The sequence below is a fragment of the Lepisosteus oculatus genome, chromosome 13 (genome assembly GCF_040954835.1).
Source record: "Lepisosteus oculatus isolate fLepOcu1 chromosome 13, fLepOcu1.hap2, whole genome shotgun sequence".
NCBI classification, from domain to species: Eukaryota; Metazoa; Chordata; class Actinopteri; order Semionotiformes; family Lepisosteidae; genus Lepisosteus; species Lepisosteus oculatus.
In genome coordinates, this window is record NC_090708.1 from 16,089,057 (window position 1) to 16,109,353 (window position 20,297).

At 37.3% G+C, this 20,297-nt stretch overlaps 2 protein-coding genes across 3 annotated transcripts; one reads left to right on the forward strand and one right to left on the reverse strand.

Moving 5' to 3' along the window:
• The first annotated feature begins 280 nt into the window (after nucleotides 1-280).
• LOC102699163 (monocarboxylate transporter 14) lies at nucleotides 281-12,358 on the forward strand. 2 transcript variants are annotated; one of them, XM_015361202.2, is made up of 6 exons: nucleotides 281-774; nucleotides 1,654-1,726; nucleotides 3,725-4,011; nucleotides 6,430-6,573; nucleotides 7,395-8,411; nucleotides 9,816-12,358. In XM_015361202.2, the coding sequence occupies exons 3-6, from the start codon at nucleotides 3,753-3,755 to the stop codon at nucleotides 9,974-9,976; spliced, it is 1,581 nt and encodes a 526-aa protein (XP_015216688.1). In that variant the 5' UTR covers nucleotides 281-774; nucleotides 1,654-1,726; nucleotides 3,725-3,752; the 3' UTR covers nucleotides 9,977-12,358. The 2 variants fall into 2 exon arrangements, with proteins under 2 accessions (XP_015216688.1, XP_015216687.1); XM_015361201.2 differs by lacking the exon at nucleotides 1,654-1,726 and having other exon boundaries at nucleotides 282-774.
• A 76-nt stretch (nucleotides 12,359-12,434) lies between these two features.
• fbxo36a (F-box protein 36a) lies at nucleotides 12,435-20,215 on the reverse strand. The gene is made up of 4 exons (XM_006637824.3): nucleotides 20,084-20,215; nucleotides 16,851-16,959; nucleotides 16,353-16,525; nucleotides 12,435-13,187 (listed from the first exon to the last, which is right to left on the reverse strand). The coding sequence occupies exons 1-4, from the start codon at nucleotides 20,177-20,179 to the stop codon at nucleotides 13,002-13,004; spliced, it is 564 nt and encodes a 187-aa protein (XP_006637887.1). The 5' UTR covers nucleotides 20,180-20,215; the 3' UTR covers nucleotides 12,435-13,001.
• Nucleotides 20,216-20,297: the final 82 nt, after the last annotated feature.

Sequence of the window (20,297 nt, forward strand, 5' to 3'; positions counted from 1 at the left end):
TACTGTAGCAAATAGACATTCCTGTTCCAATAACCCAGGCGTGGTGTTGTAACTCTTGGTCTCCTACAGTATATCCTGGCTGATCTTGAATAGACTAAAATCACATATTTTTATTAGTAGTAATTTTATTGTTATTATTATTAAAGATAGTCATATTCCATTAAATTAATGACAATTCAATATTTTAAGTGTTGACTTATTTACAGTAAAACTCCACTTTATGACAATGGTGATGATACCATATTTTGGCAAATGCCATGCATTTTAATTCTACAATTACATCTGCCTGCTATTGCAACATAACATAACCTTGCATCGTGTCATGCATACAGTAAATCATTATTAAGGTGGCGCGGAATACACTATCTCTAACAAGCAATTTTACTTTTTTCGTTAAGACAACGGAAAATGAGGTTTTCACTTGTCGAACTGGCGTAGTGCTATTGTAGACAAGTAAGAATCCATCCAACCACACGAGCTACAGCTTGCTGTGTGCGATACAACTGCAATGTCCTCACCCAAACCAGACATAGCCGGTACGGCAATGAATGGGAACGAAGCATCAGAAAATGCATAGTAACAACGAGAAACACGGTTGCAACGCAAAAGCTTTGGGGAAAATATTTCTGCCGTCAAGCTAAAGATACCAGAAAATTACGGGAAAAAATAGGAAATGGTCGTGTGACAAAACAGTCCAAATACCAGGAGGAAATCTGGAAATCCAAAGTTTACGCATCTAAACATTGCAAGGGCGACGCTTTGAAGACGAGCGAGGTAAGATGCTGCTGACTGAGACATAGGAGTATGCAAATTCAAGAAGACGCTATGATGTATTATATAGTTATAGATTTCACCGGGAACTGGATTCCAATCACGTTACACCTTTTTGAAAATGTATGTAGAAAAAACATTCCTTAATCAGAGCAGACCTGCAGCGAAGGACTAGATGTGGCATTTTGCAAAGGTAATCTAGGTTCACTTGGCGTCTTCAGCAGAGCCTCCTCGAAAGTCGAGGGGTGCCTATTTTCCCCCCGTACCTGTTTCAGTTTGAAGAACGGGGATCTAATGAATAGTTTTATTGTAATTAAAATACATGGTTTCTCAGGATGCCTGTGATCTAGACTGCCTAAAAAACTATGTTGATATGTTGCAATGTAACCGCATTATTAAAGCATAACAGATAATGCGACCCCCACCACGACAAGCTGATTGAAAATGGATGGACAATTCAATATTATTATCATCATTATAATATGCTATCTCATAGAATTAATATCGTTTGTGTTTTTACACACACAATTGATGACTTAATAAATTGCTGGTATAAGAAAAACTATAGTATAAATTATGTATTATATTACATATCAATTAAACTTGTGAATGTCTTCATTTACTTATCAATCTAAATACAAAATATACAGAACTACAATTTATCACTTTAAGGAAATGTATACAATATTTCTAAACTCTAGAGTATTTGACAGTACGTAACAGCAGAATTGCACTTATGTGTAATTACCGATGTGAGGAAGTTTTAAAAGTGCTTTCGAAAGCTTGTATAAAAGAGCTATGAAGTACAGTCATACAGAGCTACAGTATGTTTCTCAAGCACCATTCCAAAATACCTCTCCCTGCTGTGACCTGCTGTTACAGACAGCAGCCAGAGAGGCACAGTTACGATGGATGAAGTCTTCAACTGAGGGAGCTGATCCATAGAACAAGAAAGGTAGATAGATAAGACTTTATTTATCCCGAAGGGAAATTGTAGAGAAGGTAGAGAAACACTGATACAGAGCACATGATTCTGAATTGATTAAACAATTGTTTCCCCTGTGCATCAGTGGTGTGAGTCATGTACTAAAACAGACAGGTGCAAAGTTTGGCCTTTTACAGTAAGTACCTGTGGTGTTGCATCTTCTTCTTCCACCTCAAAAGATACAGTTGAAATTTTGCCAGGACAGGCAGGGTTGAAAATCACCACAAGGTGATGGACTGTGCAGTTAAATCCTAACACTAAACGGGCTGTGGAGTTTTACATTTAACTCCATAACCGCAACTCCCATGGAAATGTTAACTCATGTTTTACCACATTGCCGTAACTCGAAAAGCACAACAATTTGTTGGACCACAGATTTTATGACCTCAAGTTGATCTCCGCCTTATCTCCCCAAACCCCTGTTGTATAGCAGCCACTGAGATAATATTACTCTCTCAAGACTTGTATCAGCCTGCTGATGCCTCTCTAATGAATTATTTTACCATTGCTTGCATTTCACTGGTGGCTCAGGTGCAGCAAACAGATTATGAAAGTCCAGCATTTCTTTTATCAAGTAGTTAAAACATCAATAACTGCAGAAGACCAGCAACTCATTGACAGGGAGGTGCTGTACACCAGACCACAACGAAGATGAAATGAGCATTTTCTGTTTTCAAATGTGAGCACAACCCAATTACTGGCTTAAAAGGGGAGGGGAAGTATGCTACAGGAACGATTCCTGGCTTTGAGCCCCTCTGTCCCCTTCAGTCTCCGATGACGCTGACACACCAGTGCAGGGGACGGTGCGAGATGTCCAGCCATCCTGCGGAGTGAAAGCGAGTAGTGGTGCGTTGGTGGCAGGGTTAGGAAAGACAAACAAAAGACAAAGAGAAAGGCGAGGCCAGATTGTCTCCTGGGATGCAGAGAACTTTAGAAACGTGAGCTCGGGCTGGCTTCATAAGGAGTTGTTTTTAAGTGCCTTTGAGACACATAGTCTTTGGTTGACAAAAAGTTGAAAATACATAAATCCACTTAAAAATCACATTTGAATCCACTCAGATTAAGTATTTTGATGGCACACTTTCTCTTTCTGGATAAAATGATGCTTCTTCATCAAAAAATCATACTAAATATGAATATATTCATTTATATACTGTATTTATAAATAAATACTAATTCTAAATATTCACCCTTTAATCGGGGACTTGCTGTATCCACTATTTGTCTTGGAAGATAGTGCATAGTGCATCCACAGAAATGAAGGATAGTGATCTATTTAAAGTATATTTGCAAGAGCTTCTCAGGCTATAACACTAGAAGATAATAGCACATTTGTCCTTGCTTGCACATCATCTTGTGAGCTTCACTGTCATCCTTCAATTGTCTCTTTTCTTCTCAAACCTGACCATTAGAAAACAGCTCAGTGAAATCATGGTAAAATGAAGGTAAAACGGAGGTAAAATGCTTAGGTCACAGGATGATACAAATGGGGGAGATAAGAATAGCAAAGTAAAAAAATAATATTATAAGCAGGGAAAGACCATGGAACAACTGTGAAATGTGCAGTTTTACTCTATTAACCTCCATAATGATAGCAGGAAAGCAAAGGACAAAAATTCAATTGTATTTATTACAGTATCTCAAACTAATTCCTACTTCTTATTGGCTATGTAGAAATAATGACATCACAGGTTTCTGTAAACAGATCAGGAAGTGGATCAGGCATTTCTCAATAGGACTTTTTTTTAGCATTTAAACAATGATGCTAGTATACAGTATGAGCCATTTACAACATGTGAAACTAGCATTACTTGGTTGCATTTGTGTTTTGTTATTGAAAAACATCACAAAAACATTTGTGTCCCTGCTTTATATGGATTAACCAAGTAGCTTTGCTGCAGAAGTGTAGAAGAACAAATAGTGCATGTGTAGTAACAATGTGTTTTATGAATGTGTGCTGTTGTGTAGGTTTGTTCCACAAGCTTTACCTTGTGAAATGGAGACTAATGAAGGAGAGATTGACTCTAAAACAGAGGACGCAACTGAACAGGAGTCTGGACTGAAATCTCACCCAGATATTGATGGAGGCTGGGGATGGATGATTGTTCTGGCTTCCTTTGTGTCCCATGTGCTCATCATGGGCTCCCACATGGCTCTGGGAATTCTCTATGTGGAATGGCTGGAAGAGTTTAAGGAGAGCAGGGGGCTCACAGCTTGGGTGGGGTCTCTAACCATTGGGATAACTCTGATCGTGGGTACGTATCTCGCCTTTCTTAATTCTTCTGCTATTAGCATTGCAAAGTGTAGCAAATATTACTGAATGGTACTGTAACGCTTATGGCCAACAGGTTATATCTATATATATATGATCATTCACTTCACTGAACATAAACAGAATTCTTAACACTACATACAATTCAGTAGATAGTGAACTACTGGAGGTAGTAACACTGCAATCTGGAGTAGTTTTCTCATCTTTCAGCAATGATGTGGTGAAACTTAAGATAAAAAAAAACAATTCAAGCTAATTGCATTTGTTCTAAAAAATACTCATCACAATTCATTCATTTTACATTTTACAGTTTTTGGAAAGAAGATAATAGCAAACCTGAGAGTTCATTTGTGAGAGTAAGAAAATGTGTGTCACCTTAATGTTACACAAGCAGAGAGAAGATGGTCTATCAGACTGCTTCAGAACTCCTGCACCTAAAATACACGCACCCACGGATATACAAATTCTAAGACAAAAACATGAAAATCTGTGATTGTTTCTTACTGTTTTTTTATTTTATTTTGTGCTATGTATCTGAAAAGTGACCATTTTTTTAACCATTTCCAAAATATTGACTTATTTTCTTAGCTTCCAGGTCATGCTGTAACAACATGTATAGTACTGTATGTGAAGTAGCTTATAATGATCACAGCAGGCTGGGTTCCTGTTGAGTGATGCGGGAGTCCTGGGTTCGAGCCCCCGACGGTGGGGGGACGACCTAATGCTGCAAGGGCGCCTGCCTGAACCCCCATTGTGTTACAGTACTTTATACCAGACAATTCCAGAATAATTTCAGGTTGTCTTTCATTGTTAAGTTGAAATGTAGCCTCACTTATTTGTTTAGCCACAGGCAAAAGTCTTTTTGGGAGTACTGTAGGTTCTTTTTCTAATTACTTGGTAGTACATAATCTGGCATTGCAAAATAACTTGTTATTTTCTCTTTCAGCTCTTATTTCAGTGCAGAGCACTGACAGCAAGAATGCAGTAGTAGATGTTCAAATTTGAAACATATTGTGTCTTAAAGCAAAGGTGTCTAATCAAGTTAATTCTATAGTATACAACTGTATTTATTTCTTATAAGTGACTGAAAGGTAGAATTACTAGCCTTTTGATTTAGAGTTTATGTAATGTTTTGTAGAAAAAGGTCTACCATCAATGGGTACAGGGTCAAAGCCCATCTATTAACTGCTGTTAAATGATGTATCATAGTAAGCAATGATGCATTTCCAATGCATGTAGAATTCTTAATGTATTGTATGATAATAATGTATTATATTAAGGATATTATATAATGGATACTTTAGATTAGTATCAACCCTGCCAACATTTTTAAGGTGAAAAATAGCAGGTATTCACAAAGACCTAGTCTGAAAACACACGTTTTCCTCGAAACAACCTGTAAGAAAGACACATGCACAAATTCACATAAATACAAAATTGACCTTAAACAGTCTATTACAAAAAAATTACCAAAAGAAAAGCATCAGTGATTAATTCAGATCAGGAAGTCTTTGACAAAATGGAGGAAAAAATGAAAAGGAAGCAGAAGAGAGTGCACACTTCCATCAAACTCTCAAATGCAAAAGTTTGCAATGTTGTTGTTACTAGCATTTCACGTGCAGTGCCAGTGCGAAAGTGAAATCATTCTGTATGCAAATTCAAGTATTTTAGAAATAAATACATTTTGGAAAAGCACCCTCCAAGGATTTTTTTTCCAACCTGGATGGTACAGTATACCATATACTGTAGCAACAGTTGGATTTAAGGAGCTAATGAGATGTAATTGGTCAGAATAGGGTCCAGTAGATATCAGTGCTCATGGAAATAACCATAGCAGACTCTGGGCTTTCACTGTTTCTTTGCTGTCATCTCAAAGCCACAGCTGTCAACACAGAACTCATTCATTGACCTTGTCCTAGTCTGCTAGAGCCCCTGCTTGTGAGCTTCATTTTCATTCAACATTTTTTTTTAAATAGCATAAACAATGAGGAATCCCAAAGTCCCCATTGCAATGTTTCGGATATGTTTTCTAAAGCAGAAATAAATATGGCGTCTTCTATTTTATCTATTTTAACTCTACGCTACATTCAGGACTGTAATTTCTCTTGTATTCCCTGAATCCAAGTATTATTACAGTCCATTTTGTCTGTCATAGCAGTTCATTTCAATAGTTTTAAAAAATAACACACTATAAGAACAGATTTATTTGAAATCAGACCTTAGAAAAGGACATAATTTCATAAAGGACATAATTTTAACTTCCATACCTCTTCCACATTCTACATAAATACAAATATTATACCAGTTCTGTGAAATGAACAACTATTGGTCAAATACAGTGAACTGAAATCTATGCACTATTTCATTTCTCCGGTTAACCAAGTTTAATGTTTTGCCACAGGACCGGTTATCGGACTTTTTGTTAGCACGTGTGGCTGCCGAAAGACAACAATAATAGGAGGAGTTGTGACAGCTTTGGGCTGGATGCTCAGCGCATATGCCTCAAACATTTACTTTCTTTTTATATCCTTTGGCCTGACAGCGGGTGAGTCTTCTAAATTGCTACCTTTTTAAATACTTTCCTACTGGTCTGCCATCACACACACACTGCGATAGCCTTTGTCTTTTTCTTAGTCCATCAAATTATTATTTATTATGGGTTAACTTAACTGTCTTTCACAAAACATGATTCTTTCTCACTGCTAGCACTGCATGAAGTTCAGCTTGGGTTCAGTTAGCCTTTTCTCATCGAAGACATTTAGAAACCCAGCACAGAAAAATAAAAATCTTGGATAAATCCTGAAATGGGTGAAACTCCCAAGTTTTTGCATGGTTTATTGTTTCAACTTGAAGATGGAAAAAAACTGGATTACTGGAAATTAGTGAATTCCAGAAACATCACAATGGAGATTTTGTAACAAAATTTAAAATATGTGATTTCTAATTTCAAATGGGGGTGGGTGAATATTAGTACTCATGTTATTGGTTAGAGAAAAAATGTGTATAAAATTTGTTACTTAATAGGCTAAGAGGAAATCACCGTGTCTCAAACGAAGATCAGCACATTGGCAAAACCAGGTGAAAAAGATCAATGTTATCTGTTAAAAGGATTTGGATTTGAAGTGAGACTGGCTGTGTATAGGAGCATATAGGAGGTACAGACAAGACAGAGATTCACCGACCAATTGCCTTGGACCAATCAGTCATGTGACTGAGGGCAGCGGCTCATAACCCACAGCATTCTGGGTAACGTAGTCCAGGCAAGAATCTCCATCTTGTCTGAACCTCCTATATGCTCCAAGGGTGGCTCAGCAGTAATCAACACCCCTCACATAATGTCATCTTTCTCTGTTTTGTTCCTGTCAGGTGTAGGCAGTGGGATGGCTTACCTGCCTGCGGTGGTCATGGTGGGGCGTTACTTTCAGAGGAGGCGGGCCCTTGCGCAAGGATTGAGCACCACAGGGACAGGGTTCGGCACCTTCATCATGACCCTACTTTTGAAGCACCTCTGCACGGAGTACGGCTGGAGGAATGCCATGCTGATCCACGGGGCGGTCAACCTCAACCTCTGTGTCTGTGGAGCCCTCATGAGGCCTCCTCCGTCAGGCAGCGGGCAACGGAAGGCCCCCGATCCTCTGGAGCCGCAGGGCCAGCGGCAAAGGGGTATGCAACACGAGCCAGGCGGCTGCTCCATGAGACTCGACTGGTCAGAGGATCAAGGCACCAGCCGAGAGGGGGAATTGAAGAGTCTGTCCCCAGAAGACGCCGGCGTCCAGCAGCAGGAACCAGAAAACAAAGACAGAGGCCCAGTGGAGATCATTTTTAAAGAAAAATATCCCCTTCGCATGGTGAAGACACTAAGCCAGATGACCAACAGTATGAAAATGGGATTCTGGAAGTGGCATTCCAGTTACATTGGGGATGGATCCCTTTTCTCCAATAAGGTGTTCATCTGCTTCGTCTTATGGGCGATGTTTGCATACTGCAGCTTTGTCATTCCTTTCATACACCTGCCAGAGATTGTCAAGCTATATGGCTTTGATGAGGAAAACAACAAGATCCCCTTGACCTCCATTATAGCAATTCTTCATATTTTTGGGAAAATTTTCCTGGGTTTGGTTAGTGACCTTCCCTACGTCAGTGCTTGGAACGTGTTTTTCGTTGCGAATCTGGCAATGTGCGTGTGCGTATTTGTGCTGCCTCTCATGCACACATTTGCTGGCTTGGCAATAGTGTGTGCCATGATGGGGTTCTCGAGTGGCTATTTTTCTGTGATGCCGGTTGTGACCGAGGATTTAGTTGGGCTGAATAATCTTGCAAACGCCTATGGTGTTATAATCTGTGCAAACGGCATCTCTGCTTTGTTGGGACCACCAGTTGCAGGTAATGATGTCTCTCTTGTGTTTTCATGCTCCCAGGGGTTTGAAGATCTGTAGAGAGTGGATCCAGTATATACAGTACTGTATAGGTGTGAAATAAACTTGCAAATATTTCCTGGAACCACTACAAAGGAGACAGAAGCATAATAATGGTAGTCTAATAACAAGCACACAATGGCTACATGGATGTTTTCATTTATGGAGTTGTTGAACAGGGGTTAAACAGCTCTTAACCTACAGCCAGGTCCAGTTTTCCTCAGCCAGGCAGATTAACACCAAACGCCAGAGTGTGAAGTGCGCTGTCCCTTTGTATTCATTGCCCGTTTTGTCGGAATTGAATGTGAATTGAACAAGTGCAGGGGGCGGCAGATTGGCCCAGTGGTTAGCATTGCTTCCTTGCAGTGGTGGGGGCCTGTGTTCAATGCCTGGCCTGTGGTGCTATCTGTGTGGAGTTTAGACGTTCTCCCTGTGTTTATGTGGTTTTCCTCAGGGTGCTCCAGCTGTTTGTGTCTGTGTCTCTGCCTTGTGTACCCTGCCTAGCGCCTGCTGAGATGGGCTCCAGCCCCCCTGTGACAATGAACTGGATATAGCAGTTAAACCATGGCTAATAGGGTACACCCTGGACAGGGCGCCAGTCCATCGCAGGGCACACACACACTCACACAAGGGTCAGATTTCCCAAAATCTTCTGATGGAATCTGGGAATGCTTTAATAATCTATACAGTATTAATAATTAATTTTTTTTATTATTTTAAAATAAAATTATTTTTTCATTTGCAAGGTTTTAGATTGGACTGCAATGAATGACTGCTGAATAACAACCATCCTTTCCCCTTCCACCACCTGTCTTAAGCTACTTTGCATAATCAATGCATTAAACTCATTGCAACCATCTGAGACAAATGCTATAGGGAGCTACTTTCCAAAAAATAGTTTGAAAATGAAGGTTTATAGAAATAAGCTTGCTTTCCAAAAGTCCTTATTAAACACTATGCAAAAGTTTACTCACAAATATACTGTATATATCAAGTCAAGGCACAAAGACATATTTTAATGAGAGCAGGATGTATTTACTGTAAATGACTCAGACGCTAACTTGCACATACAGCAATATCTGAAAACAAATTAAATGAAATACTGTAGAAATATCTATAAAAACAAATCTTGTTTCACATTAGAAAGGAAAATCCATCAATAGTCAGAAGGCTAAGCTGTTCAACTCTTAGACATGAGAGTTTTCAATTTTTAAATTATATTTAGAATTTGTACAGGTCAGAATGGAAAGAAAGTACAGTAGCTGTGAACTTGTAACACAGGAGTGAGTGGGGCAGAGTGCAACTAGGAAAAATCAAGCTTGAATTGAAACTTGAATTGTAATTAATATTGTACATTTTCTTCTTTTCTCAGGCTGGATCTATGATGTGTCAGGGACGTATGATTATTCCTTCTACCTCTCTGGCGTTCTGTACATGGTTGGTATCAGCTTCCTGATGCTGAAACCCTGTCTGCAGAAAACAAGCACCGCTGAAGAAAGGAAACAAGGCACTAAAGCTTCATGTTCATCATGAGTTCTCTCACTGAACCCTGAAGTACACCCTCATGTCTTTATTCAAAATGTGAAAGAACAGTTATATTGTAATGTATGTTATATGTAAGCTTAGTTTTACAAAGTGTGAATGTTTATGTCCTAACATAAACACAGGGCATGTCTTTAAAATGTCAGCGTATTGGATAATATAATTGAACTGTGAAATTTATACTGTGTGTTGAAAGACAGACAAATCTACCTGCAGCCAACACAATATAAACTCAGCTCCTATTGCAGAAGGGGACAGAGACATTAAATGAAACGTGCCTTTAAAATGTGACATTAGGTCCAGTTACAAATGTTATTTTTTCAGAGAGCTGGGGAAGTGCAACAGGATTTAGTCTTTCAGCGTTGAACGCTGACATAAGAGCTAGATTCTGAACCTCAACTTTTTCAGAGACTCCTGCCTTTGTCCAGATTTAATATGGGACATATGCGTACAAATCTTCAGGATTTTACCAAATAATTTTAGTCACAGAGTTGTTTTCAGATTGCAATCTCAAAACTCATCAAGCGTTTTCTTTGTCAAAGGCTACTCACGTTATGTAGGTCTTTAAGAACTTTACTGTAACTTATCCAATGGATGTGAACCACGTTAGGTAATACAACGTACAGTATATTTTTGTTTTTGAGCTTAAATGTTTTAGATCGATTCGTGAAATCTCATGTACAACATTTAGGCATTTTAATTTATTATTGTGGACTTCATGGGTTTTTGTATTATAGGATTGGAATGGGAATTGTGAAAAATATTTCAGAAGAATGTCTGTACTAGTAGGGAGGTGGGGTAGTGTGTTAGAACAGCTGCCTGATAGCTTTTAGATCCTGGGCTCAGTTCTGGACTGGGGTGCCTTCCGTTTGGAGCTTGCATGTTCTCATGTTTACTGTGGTTGGCTCCAGGTGCTCTGATTTTGTCTTTTGTTCTGAAGAAATGTTGGCTAGGTTGATGTCTTTAACTAGTGGGTATGCCCTACAATGAATGGACATCCCATCCAGCATGTAGTTCCTCTTTGTATCCTATGCTTCCAGGAAAGGCTCTGGATAGCTATGATCCATTCCAGGAATAAACATTTTATTTTGATGATGGATGTATCCTTATACAAAAGCAATAACAAGACAGTTGTTTTCTTCCTTAATAACACTTGACTGTTTGGTGTAGTTCACAGGTGCTGAAGAATTTTGAACCACGAGATTGTGGACAGAGCACAGATTGTAAAAAAAAAACAACCCACATACATTTCAATTTCAAGGTTGCCATCTTATAACCATGGGTGTCAGACTCAAATTCCTAAAGAAACTCAGTGTTTTCAATTTACCTGCATTGAGTTACTCAGTTGGTTTAATAATTATATCAATTGGATAATTATAATACTCCTCTTCAAGCCCAGAGCTGTTTAAAGTACCTGGAATGCAATGCACATTTGAAATGGCAAATTCAGGGAAAAAAATATTTATTTAGTCACATGTTTGTGAACATGAGAAGATATTTAGATTAATAAACTAATTTGTTGCATAGGAACAAGAATTAATCTCAAGTGTTTGAGATCCCTTCCCTTACCAAAACACATTTCCGCTGTAGTAAGAGCTACTTAAAAAAATCTCAGTACCCCTTTACAGTCATGAAAAATATAGAAAGTTTCCATTTTTATTTTACCCTGACTCTGTACATAACAACAAATTTTAAATGCAAAAAATAAAAAATTTGTACAAACAATAAATAAGCATGACAAAATTCTTAATTCTTGTGTAAGGGCTTCCAAATTCAAGTTTTCTTTGTGCCAGTTTGACTTCCAGCTGAACTGCTGCACAACTGAACACTTAGTTGAGTTACTAATGTGTTTATTGTTTTCAGGTCTTAAACACATTAGAGGTCTCCTTTTATCTATTACATTTTCCAAGTTGAAATTTAGTTCTCCGCTATTCCACTAGGTAAAAACCTTTAACTTTGTCCACTTTAGAATCTAATTAGTTCAATTAAAAAACTGAACCTCTGGCTGGAACAAAAAGTAGAGTGTGCAGGTTTCCTGAGGATCTGGAATCCAGTTTTACGTATGTGTTTTGTGAAACACCAATAGTAAAAAATGAGGCTGAAAAGCAGTAACGACTGAAATTATGAAAATCAACAAATTCAAAATCATCTCCAGAAGTTAAGCAGATCATAAAACGTGGGTTTTGCAGATTGTAACTGATGGGACAGTGAATAGCTGATCTCACCTTGATGAATTGACCTGACAATTAGCTGAACAATGTTTGCAAATGCATTGTAATTAAAATCTAATAACATTTTAATATAAAGAACTAATACTTCTCATTTTTATGAGACAGCAGTAGTTCTTAATAAAATCCTACAGAAAACATTTTACACTAGCATTATTGTGTAGATTATTAAAAGATTATAGACTCATACACCAATAGTATATTTTTAGAAGATACTCAGGAATGGTGACACATACAACATTTTAATAAAGAAAAAATATTAACTCACAATCTACTACAAAATACAAACTGATTTCATCATATACAAAGATATTTCAGTGTCATGGATTATGGCACACAACATTTCAACTGCTTTACCTGAAAAATGTTCTAACATCATCTAATCACAGTAAAAAAACAAATACTGTCATTCAATCCTCTAAACATATGCAGTAAGACAAATATAAATTGCCCTTATTTGGATTGCAGAAAATAATGGAATTTAAATGGCATACACTATTAGATTTTAGGCAGTTGTTTCATTCATCTAGAGTCTTAGTAAATCACTAAAAACTTTTTGAAATTAGAGGTTAAAAGCCCCTACAGTTGGAAGGTTTGTCTAGGTTGAATATATACAGTACTGAAAACTTAGTTTATTAACTAAAATTCAATTAAGAGACAAGAAAACTTACAATGCAAGAAAGTCAATGTACTGTAGTAATAATACGAACATTCCTGTAACATTTACTTTTTGTAACATTTTAATTCATAAAGCTTGTGTGATATCCAAATCAATGCAAGATTGTTCTTTACTCAGTTGATGTGTTAGGATCTGACTTCTGTCTTCGTCGTCTAATCTGCATCTGGAGCTGCAGTTTATTGGTGAAGAAAATCTGCTTCCAGCCCACCTCTCTGGCCAAGGCTTTCATCTCAGGAGTGACTGTATCACAGTAACTCTCCAGTATTTGCTCCCAAAGTTCATCAGAGTTACAGAGCTACAAAGGTACACAAAAAGCAGACAAAAATGACATCAGAAACACCCACTTAATAGCCCATGGAGAATAACTGACTATTAAAACAGGTTTGTAATTATTTGCATCTGAATAATACTTAAACATGATTTGCATTTAATATTGGTTGACGGGACACTGTGTTAAATTTCATAATAACATATAACAAATACCAGTGTGTGCAATTCACCTCCCACCACCACTGTAAACAGATGAAAGAAATTCTGAACAAGAAACTTCCCTAAGCCAGGCTTTGTCTGATTAAAACATTTTACACATGATCTCCCTGGGCATCAATACATTATGGATGAATAGACTTGACCAGGCCTCTTTATAGACTGCTCTAAGATGTTCCACCACTGGTCTGGTGCAGCTGTATCAGCTGGCGAAGGCTGGGTGATTGTGGTCATTCCCAGTTGATGGCACTTGCAAGTTCATTTTGTGGATATTCTAAAAAATGATTTTTTGCAAGATCTTGTGATTATGCCCCAAACACTGTGTAGTTTTGAATTGGCTTACAGGAAAATCATTGTCTCAAGAAAATGGGTCGCTGAGCAATCCAATTACCCTCAAACTATGGCCATACTGTTGATGGGCATTTCTTCCTCGATTTTATTGTGCAAAAGTCACTGCAATTCTGAAACCAATTTTGTTCAAGGATCAGATAGATGCACTGTCCTCTGCTTTCTAGGAAGTGGCCTCTGTCCCTTACAGAGTTTCCTGGTTTCTCTGGATTAGACTGCTGATTATTGAAGCAGAACATCTCATTATCTGTGCAACGTCTTGCAGACAGACTGCCTTCAATCATGCAAACAGCAGCCAGGCAGTCTTCATTACTCAACGGTGCATGGTCATATATTTTGCTCTTCTTGAATTAATTAAAACCATGTCTCTTTGAACATCTATTTATACAGGTTTTTAATCTGTTAATATCACAAAAGCACACAAATCATTTTAATTTTTTTTAATTAAACTTGCCCAGTAAATACAGAGCTTCTGACATTTTTATGAAATCACATGGTTTCTGACAGTACTTTGTTATTCCAGGGAAAAATACTACATAATTAACAAAAAATACATTATTGTAGAATTGTATAGTTAAAATGTAAGTAACATTATGACTGTGCATAAAAAGAATAATAGGCTTCCTGATAATGGATGAATGGATGGTAGTGTTTATTGAGCTATTGATATAAAACCCAGGCTTTTACATTTTCATTGTGCCTCAGTATATAAATCTAGTAAAATCCATGTTAAATCTTGTCCTGATGTACTGTTCCTCACAACATTCTTTCTACACATATACGTATACAAATACCGTTGTGCTCTGACTAGACCTTTTCGGATTTGACCAGTCATGTGAGACAATTCTTAAATAAACCACATCAGTTTACAATCTATGGGAAGTTTAAAGTAGAAACTTAAATGGCCATTAAGCATAAATGGTTGTGTGGTTGTGGAAGGCTCATTACCAAAGTATTTGCAACTCGTCTCACTTGGGGTTACCATGGGGACCTAGTCATTGTTCTTTAATCCCATCTGCCTCCTTGTTTTAGGGCAGCCCCAGAGAGACAACCTATCTTGTGCCTTTCAGGTTCCTGGCACACAGCCAGCCTCCGCTGGGCACTGGCAGATTTTCGTATGTCTATTTACTGGGTTACAGTTGGATAGGCTGATGCCTTCTTGGCTCTCAAGTCACAAATCCCAGCTGATACATTATCTTCTATATTAAGGAGAGCCTTAGTTGTCATTTTAGATTCCTGGCCCAATCACGGTGACCAGGAATGTAAAAATCGCATTCATATTTCTTAAATAGTAGAATCGTATGTTTTGTACAATTTGGTTAAAATCACACTTATGCATCTTTTGTCTCATATGTACAGAGATTGTGGAAAGGTGGCAAAATATGTAATATAATTCAGAGTGCATTTTATCAACCTCAATTTTTTAATGTTCTGTGAAAAGCTAGGAGTGGAAAAAAGTGGATGGAAAAGAACACAATGCCCTGATGTGCTAGACAATATTGTATTACAAAAAATAATTAATGAAATCAAACAATTAATTAAATCTTACTTGTTTTGGCACTTAATATGTGAAAAGAAAATTAAAAGAATTGTTAAATTTAAAGTAATCGTTACCTTTGTAGAGATCTCTCGATACATAACAATATCTGCTCTATTGTAAAGCAATGTTCTGAACTAACAAGCATACAAGAATAAAACAACCAAATTCAAGTACAGGAAAAAGCAGTTTAATGCAGCTGACAATACAGTTTAAATACTGTTGTCTCCAAAATGTAACCTACGTAGTAGGTTTTTGTTTTCACTACAAATTAAAGACAAGTGCTCCCTCTACTGAAAATTTACTGATATTATCACTTCTATGCAGCACAGCACCAATACAGTTTTACAAGGGACTTTAATAATAATAATTCCTTACACTTATATAGCGCTTTTCTGGACACTCCACTCAAAGCGCTTTACAGGTAATGGGGATCCCCTCCACCACCACCAATGTGCAGCATCCACCTGGATGATGCGACGGCAACCATAGTGCACCAGAACGCTCACCACACATCAGTTATCAGTGGGGAGGAGAGCAGATTAATGAAGCCAATTCATAGAGGGGGATTATTAGGAGGCCATGATTGGTAAGGGCTAATGGGAAATTTGGCCAGGATGCTGGGGTTACACCCCTACTCTTTCGAGAAACGCCCTGGGATTTTTAATGACCACAGAGAGTCAGGACCTCATTTTTAGGTCTCATCCGAAGGACAGTATAGTGTCCCCGTCACTTTACCGGGGCCTTAGGATCCACATGGACCTCAGGGTGAGCGCCCCCTGCTGGTCCTTCTGACACAGCTTCCAGCAGCAACCTCAGTTTTTCCCAGGAGGTCTCCCATCCAGGTACTTACCAGGCTCACACCTGCTTAGCTTCATTGGGCTTTAAATAGTGCCAATTTAATAGACAACATTCAAAAGAAGAAAATCTATTTTCAAAAGTGATATTTTTCTTCCTGATGTCTTACATACAATTGTGTTATTTAAAATGGAATCTAGATCTATCTGTGCAGGAAATATATTCAGATTTATTGATAAATTTGTAACCTTTCATATGTTCAGAAAAGCTTTCTGTTTATCAAGGGCTTACCCTTTTAAATTTTGATGAAGTCTGAGAAAGTTGAGCCACATCTTCCAGGTCCAGAAATGAAATAATACGTAGAAGCAAGTGATCAGGAAGACGATCCAGATAGTCAAACTGACCCTGACACAGATTCCGTGTGTACTCCAGAATATTGTTACCAAAAACCATGGCTACCTGAACTGAGAAATTAAGTTAAATATATTCAAATTTCAAAACTGCTCACAATACACACAAGGTAAGAAAAAAAATGAACCCCAGTTATTAACAAAGAAAATATCAAATCAATGGACTAACTAATTTGATCAATTAATTAAGTATGCAATATGATGTCCGTCACTAGTGGAAATTCAAAAATACCTTTCTGTGGAAATGTTCATGTACACATGCTATACACAAGAAGAAACAATGACTAAACATGTACTACACAGAATCCAATAAAGTAATAACAGAAATAAGAAGAGCACTTAGTATAATCTGAGCAGATATTTTATAAAACATCCTTACCCTGAAGACTGGAGTCATCTAAATAATACTGGTGGGATTCCTTAAGTTCCCCTGGTTTTGCATTCCGAAATTCACTTCGGAGAGAGATTTTCCACCACCTCCAGATTACCTCAAATTGAGAGAAAATAAGATAGACATAAAATGCAAGCTCAGACATAATGATACAAATGCACACAGAGGAGTCTAAAGTACCTGTAAGTACCCAATACTCTATACCACATTGTTAAGGCCAGAGATTCTCCTTTAAAATGTGAATACATATAGTTTTTTTAGGTAAATAATTGTTCAAGCAAGCATTATTGTGCCCCCCCAGTAAAAAGTAAAACATACAAAAAAAAGTAGAGATATTCTCCATTTATCTTATTTCATATTCATTCAATATTGTCAAAGCGGACTATGACCTGTCATTAGCATTTCCCCATGTACTGGTTGCCATAGACACATTTCATCCTATATTTCAGCGGCTGTCACATGTTATTATAGTAAAAAGGGATTCTAAGATGAACAAAGACTGTCTACTGCCTCTTCTCTGGAGATTTAACCCTTTAATCATGACACTAGCCATATACCATTTACCACAATTGACCCTTTTGCTAATTAATGACAGATTTATACTGAGACTAAATATTCTTGATTTCAACTCATGCATATTTATTTCCGAACATGCCAATTAAGGGATAGAATTTCCTTTATATAGAATTTATATATGCAATTTCCAGTATAATGAAAAGCTTGAGAACAATACATTGCAGATGTCTACACACTGATATATATTGTACAAAACATACTGTACATCAAGAACATTTAAGATTTTTACCCAGATACAATCTCCCACAAATTCCAGAAACTGTCAGCAATCAATCCAGAATAAAGAAGATACTGAGTTATATAGCAAATGAAAAATATCAATTCAATATTCTTATAAAATAACAACATATATCAAAAACACATTGTTTTGGAGGATATCACTGCAGAAAGATGTATTAAAATGTATTAAAAATAAAGACCATTTATTTCATTAATATTCTCTCAAATAAGGTGTCTTTGATGGCACGAATCAATCTAAAATCATTCAAATTTGAAATACAGAGGAAACATGATTCTTAAATTTAAACGTGCTGGCTATTTCAGGGAAAAATGTAAAATCCAAAAAACTAAGCATTAACTTGGCTGAATAATTATGTTGTAGAGGAAAAAAAACTGCTGTAAAATGGGAAGATTAAACACTAAACTTGGTGAACAATGCTGAAGACAGATATTTGTGGAAGAAACTAGATGTCCATCCCTATGGACAGTAAATGAGAACTTTTTGAAGGACCTAAAAGACACTCTGGGACAATGAAAGAAGCAGTAATTTAGGAGTCTGTATCCTTCTATGTTCACTGCGCAAGGTTTTCTCTTAAGTGTTTCTTTAGATGATCTAGCAGAGACTTAGCAGGGTGCACTTTGTGCTGTTAATTTTGTATGAAAACAGAAATGCATAAGAAATCCTAGAGGATGAGGTGAAAGAGGTCATTGGGCCCATGTTGAACATCATGTGATGTCTCAAATAGAATAGATATCTTAAAATAGAACAGATGTCTAAAATAGAATCAATAGTGTATTCGAGAGGGCTAAACTACAAATTTCCACAGCTATTCCATTCACTGTTCATGAGAAGAAGAGTTCTGAAAAGCTTCCAAAATTCACAAAATCCAACATGGCAGCCAACATAACCACATTTCCCCAATATCACTCCCTTCACACAGCTATAGCCCCACTAAGGTTAGAAAAGTTCTTTTGATGTGGAAAGTGATTAGTCCACATCACCCTTCATTTGTTGAAAATGCATAGAAATACCACAATTGAATGAGCTCATGTTTATTGAGAAACCCACCAAAGTTCAATTGGTCTAATGCTTATAGAGGAGTTGCATTTGAAGGTGAAGGTGTATCATGAGACAATAATGTTAAACTTTATTTTACATAAATGCTTTACAGAATGACAAAAACAATACACAAGATAAAACACAATTACGATTTACAGAGGAGACTTTGGATGGTGGTTCTAAGTATAGTAGGATACTTACTTATATATATATACTATAGTAGTATATAGGATGGAACCTCTTAAGTAAAGGCTCTTCTAAAGAAGAGGGTTTTGAGTCTGGATTTGAAGGAGTTTAGAGAAGGTGACTCTCTGATATCCTTGGAGAGAGTTTTCCAGAGCTTGGGGGCATAACAGGAGAAGGCCCTGTCACCCATAGAATGTAGACAGACTTGGGGAACAGATAGGAAAAAAGAATTAAAAGAGCGAAGGTTGCAAGGTGGGGAGTAGGGCGATAATAGTTCAGACAGGTACTGAGGTGCCAAGCCATGCAGAGCCTTATAGGTGAGCATGAGGATTTTAAAGTCCACACAGAATTTGACAGGAAGCCAGTGCAAAGACTGGCTTTCAGGCATAGCACTGATCTGTTGCATGCAAACATCCCCTAACAGTAGTTCATTGCAGTGCTTCACCACATTTGTGAAGATTGATGGAAATAACTGCAATGATGTTGGTAATGTTTAAAACGTCAGAGACATTTACAATTTTGCCTATTCTACTGTTGGTGGAAGAAACAAAAACAGGCTTCTAGTCATTCCAGCTTGGAAACTAAGATACACCTGGTTTCAAGTGGATGTGAAATGTAGACATACTATATACAGTAGGAATATAATGTCGTTAGTGTTGGATGAAAATGGAAATTGTTCAGGTGGTTCATTCAAGGCTGCAAATCTTAAAAACTATCAACAGTTAACCCAAGGGGTTACATCCAGCTCAGCAATAAATCAGGACAGAAGATGTATATTTAAAGAATGAAAAAGAAAGCACCATTTTTACACTGATGTGGCCTGTCTTCACATCTCAGTCAAGATGTTGAAGCCAATTCCATGGACCCTTCAAAACATGTTTCAAACTTCGATAAGATTCTGTGATCCAGCTGGTTTTACTATAGGAACCAAACTAGTAGAAATGGTCAAATTGACAGCGTCTTTTCAAAGTAATTAACTACATGAATCTGAAAGATAAGGTTTAAGTTAATAAAATATACAGACAAACACATTCATACAACCCAATAGAAGCAAACTGTACAGATGTTTATTTACCTTCCTCATCTCAATGTTTTGTTTTTAAACGTTAAGTGCAAGATAAGCAACAAAATACACTACAGTGCGATAACTTTCTTTGCGAGTCACATTTATATTACTTACATCAGTCTTTGTTACAAGCAACTGGTAAAAGTCTTTGTTAGGTGCAGGACCCTGGCCGCTCGTTTCAAACACGGTTTCTCCCAGCAATGACGCCATGTTTAGACGCTTTGTCGTTACCACGGCAACGAAAGGGACAACGGACCACTCTTTTTAGAATTCTAAAATAAAAAACAAATAAAATAAAAAATAAACATTTGTTGGATTTTTATAGAAA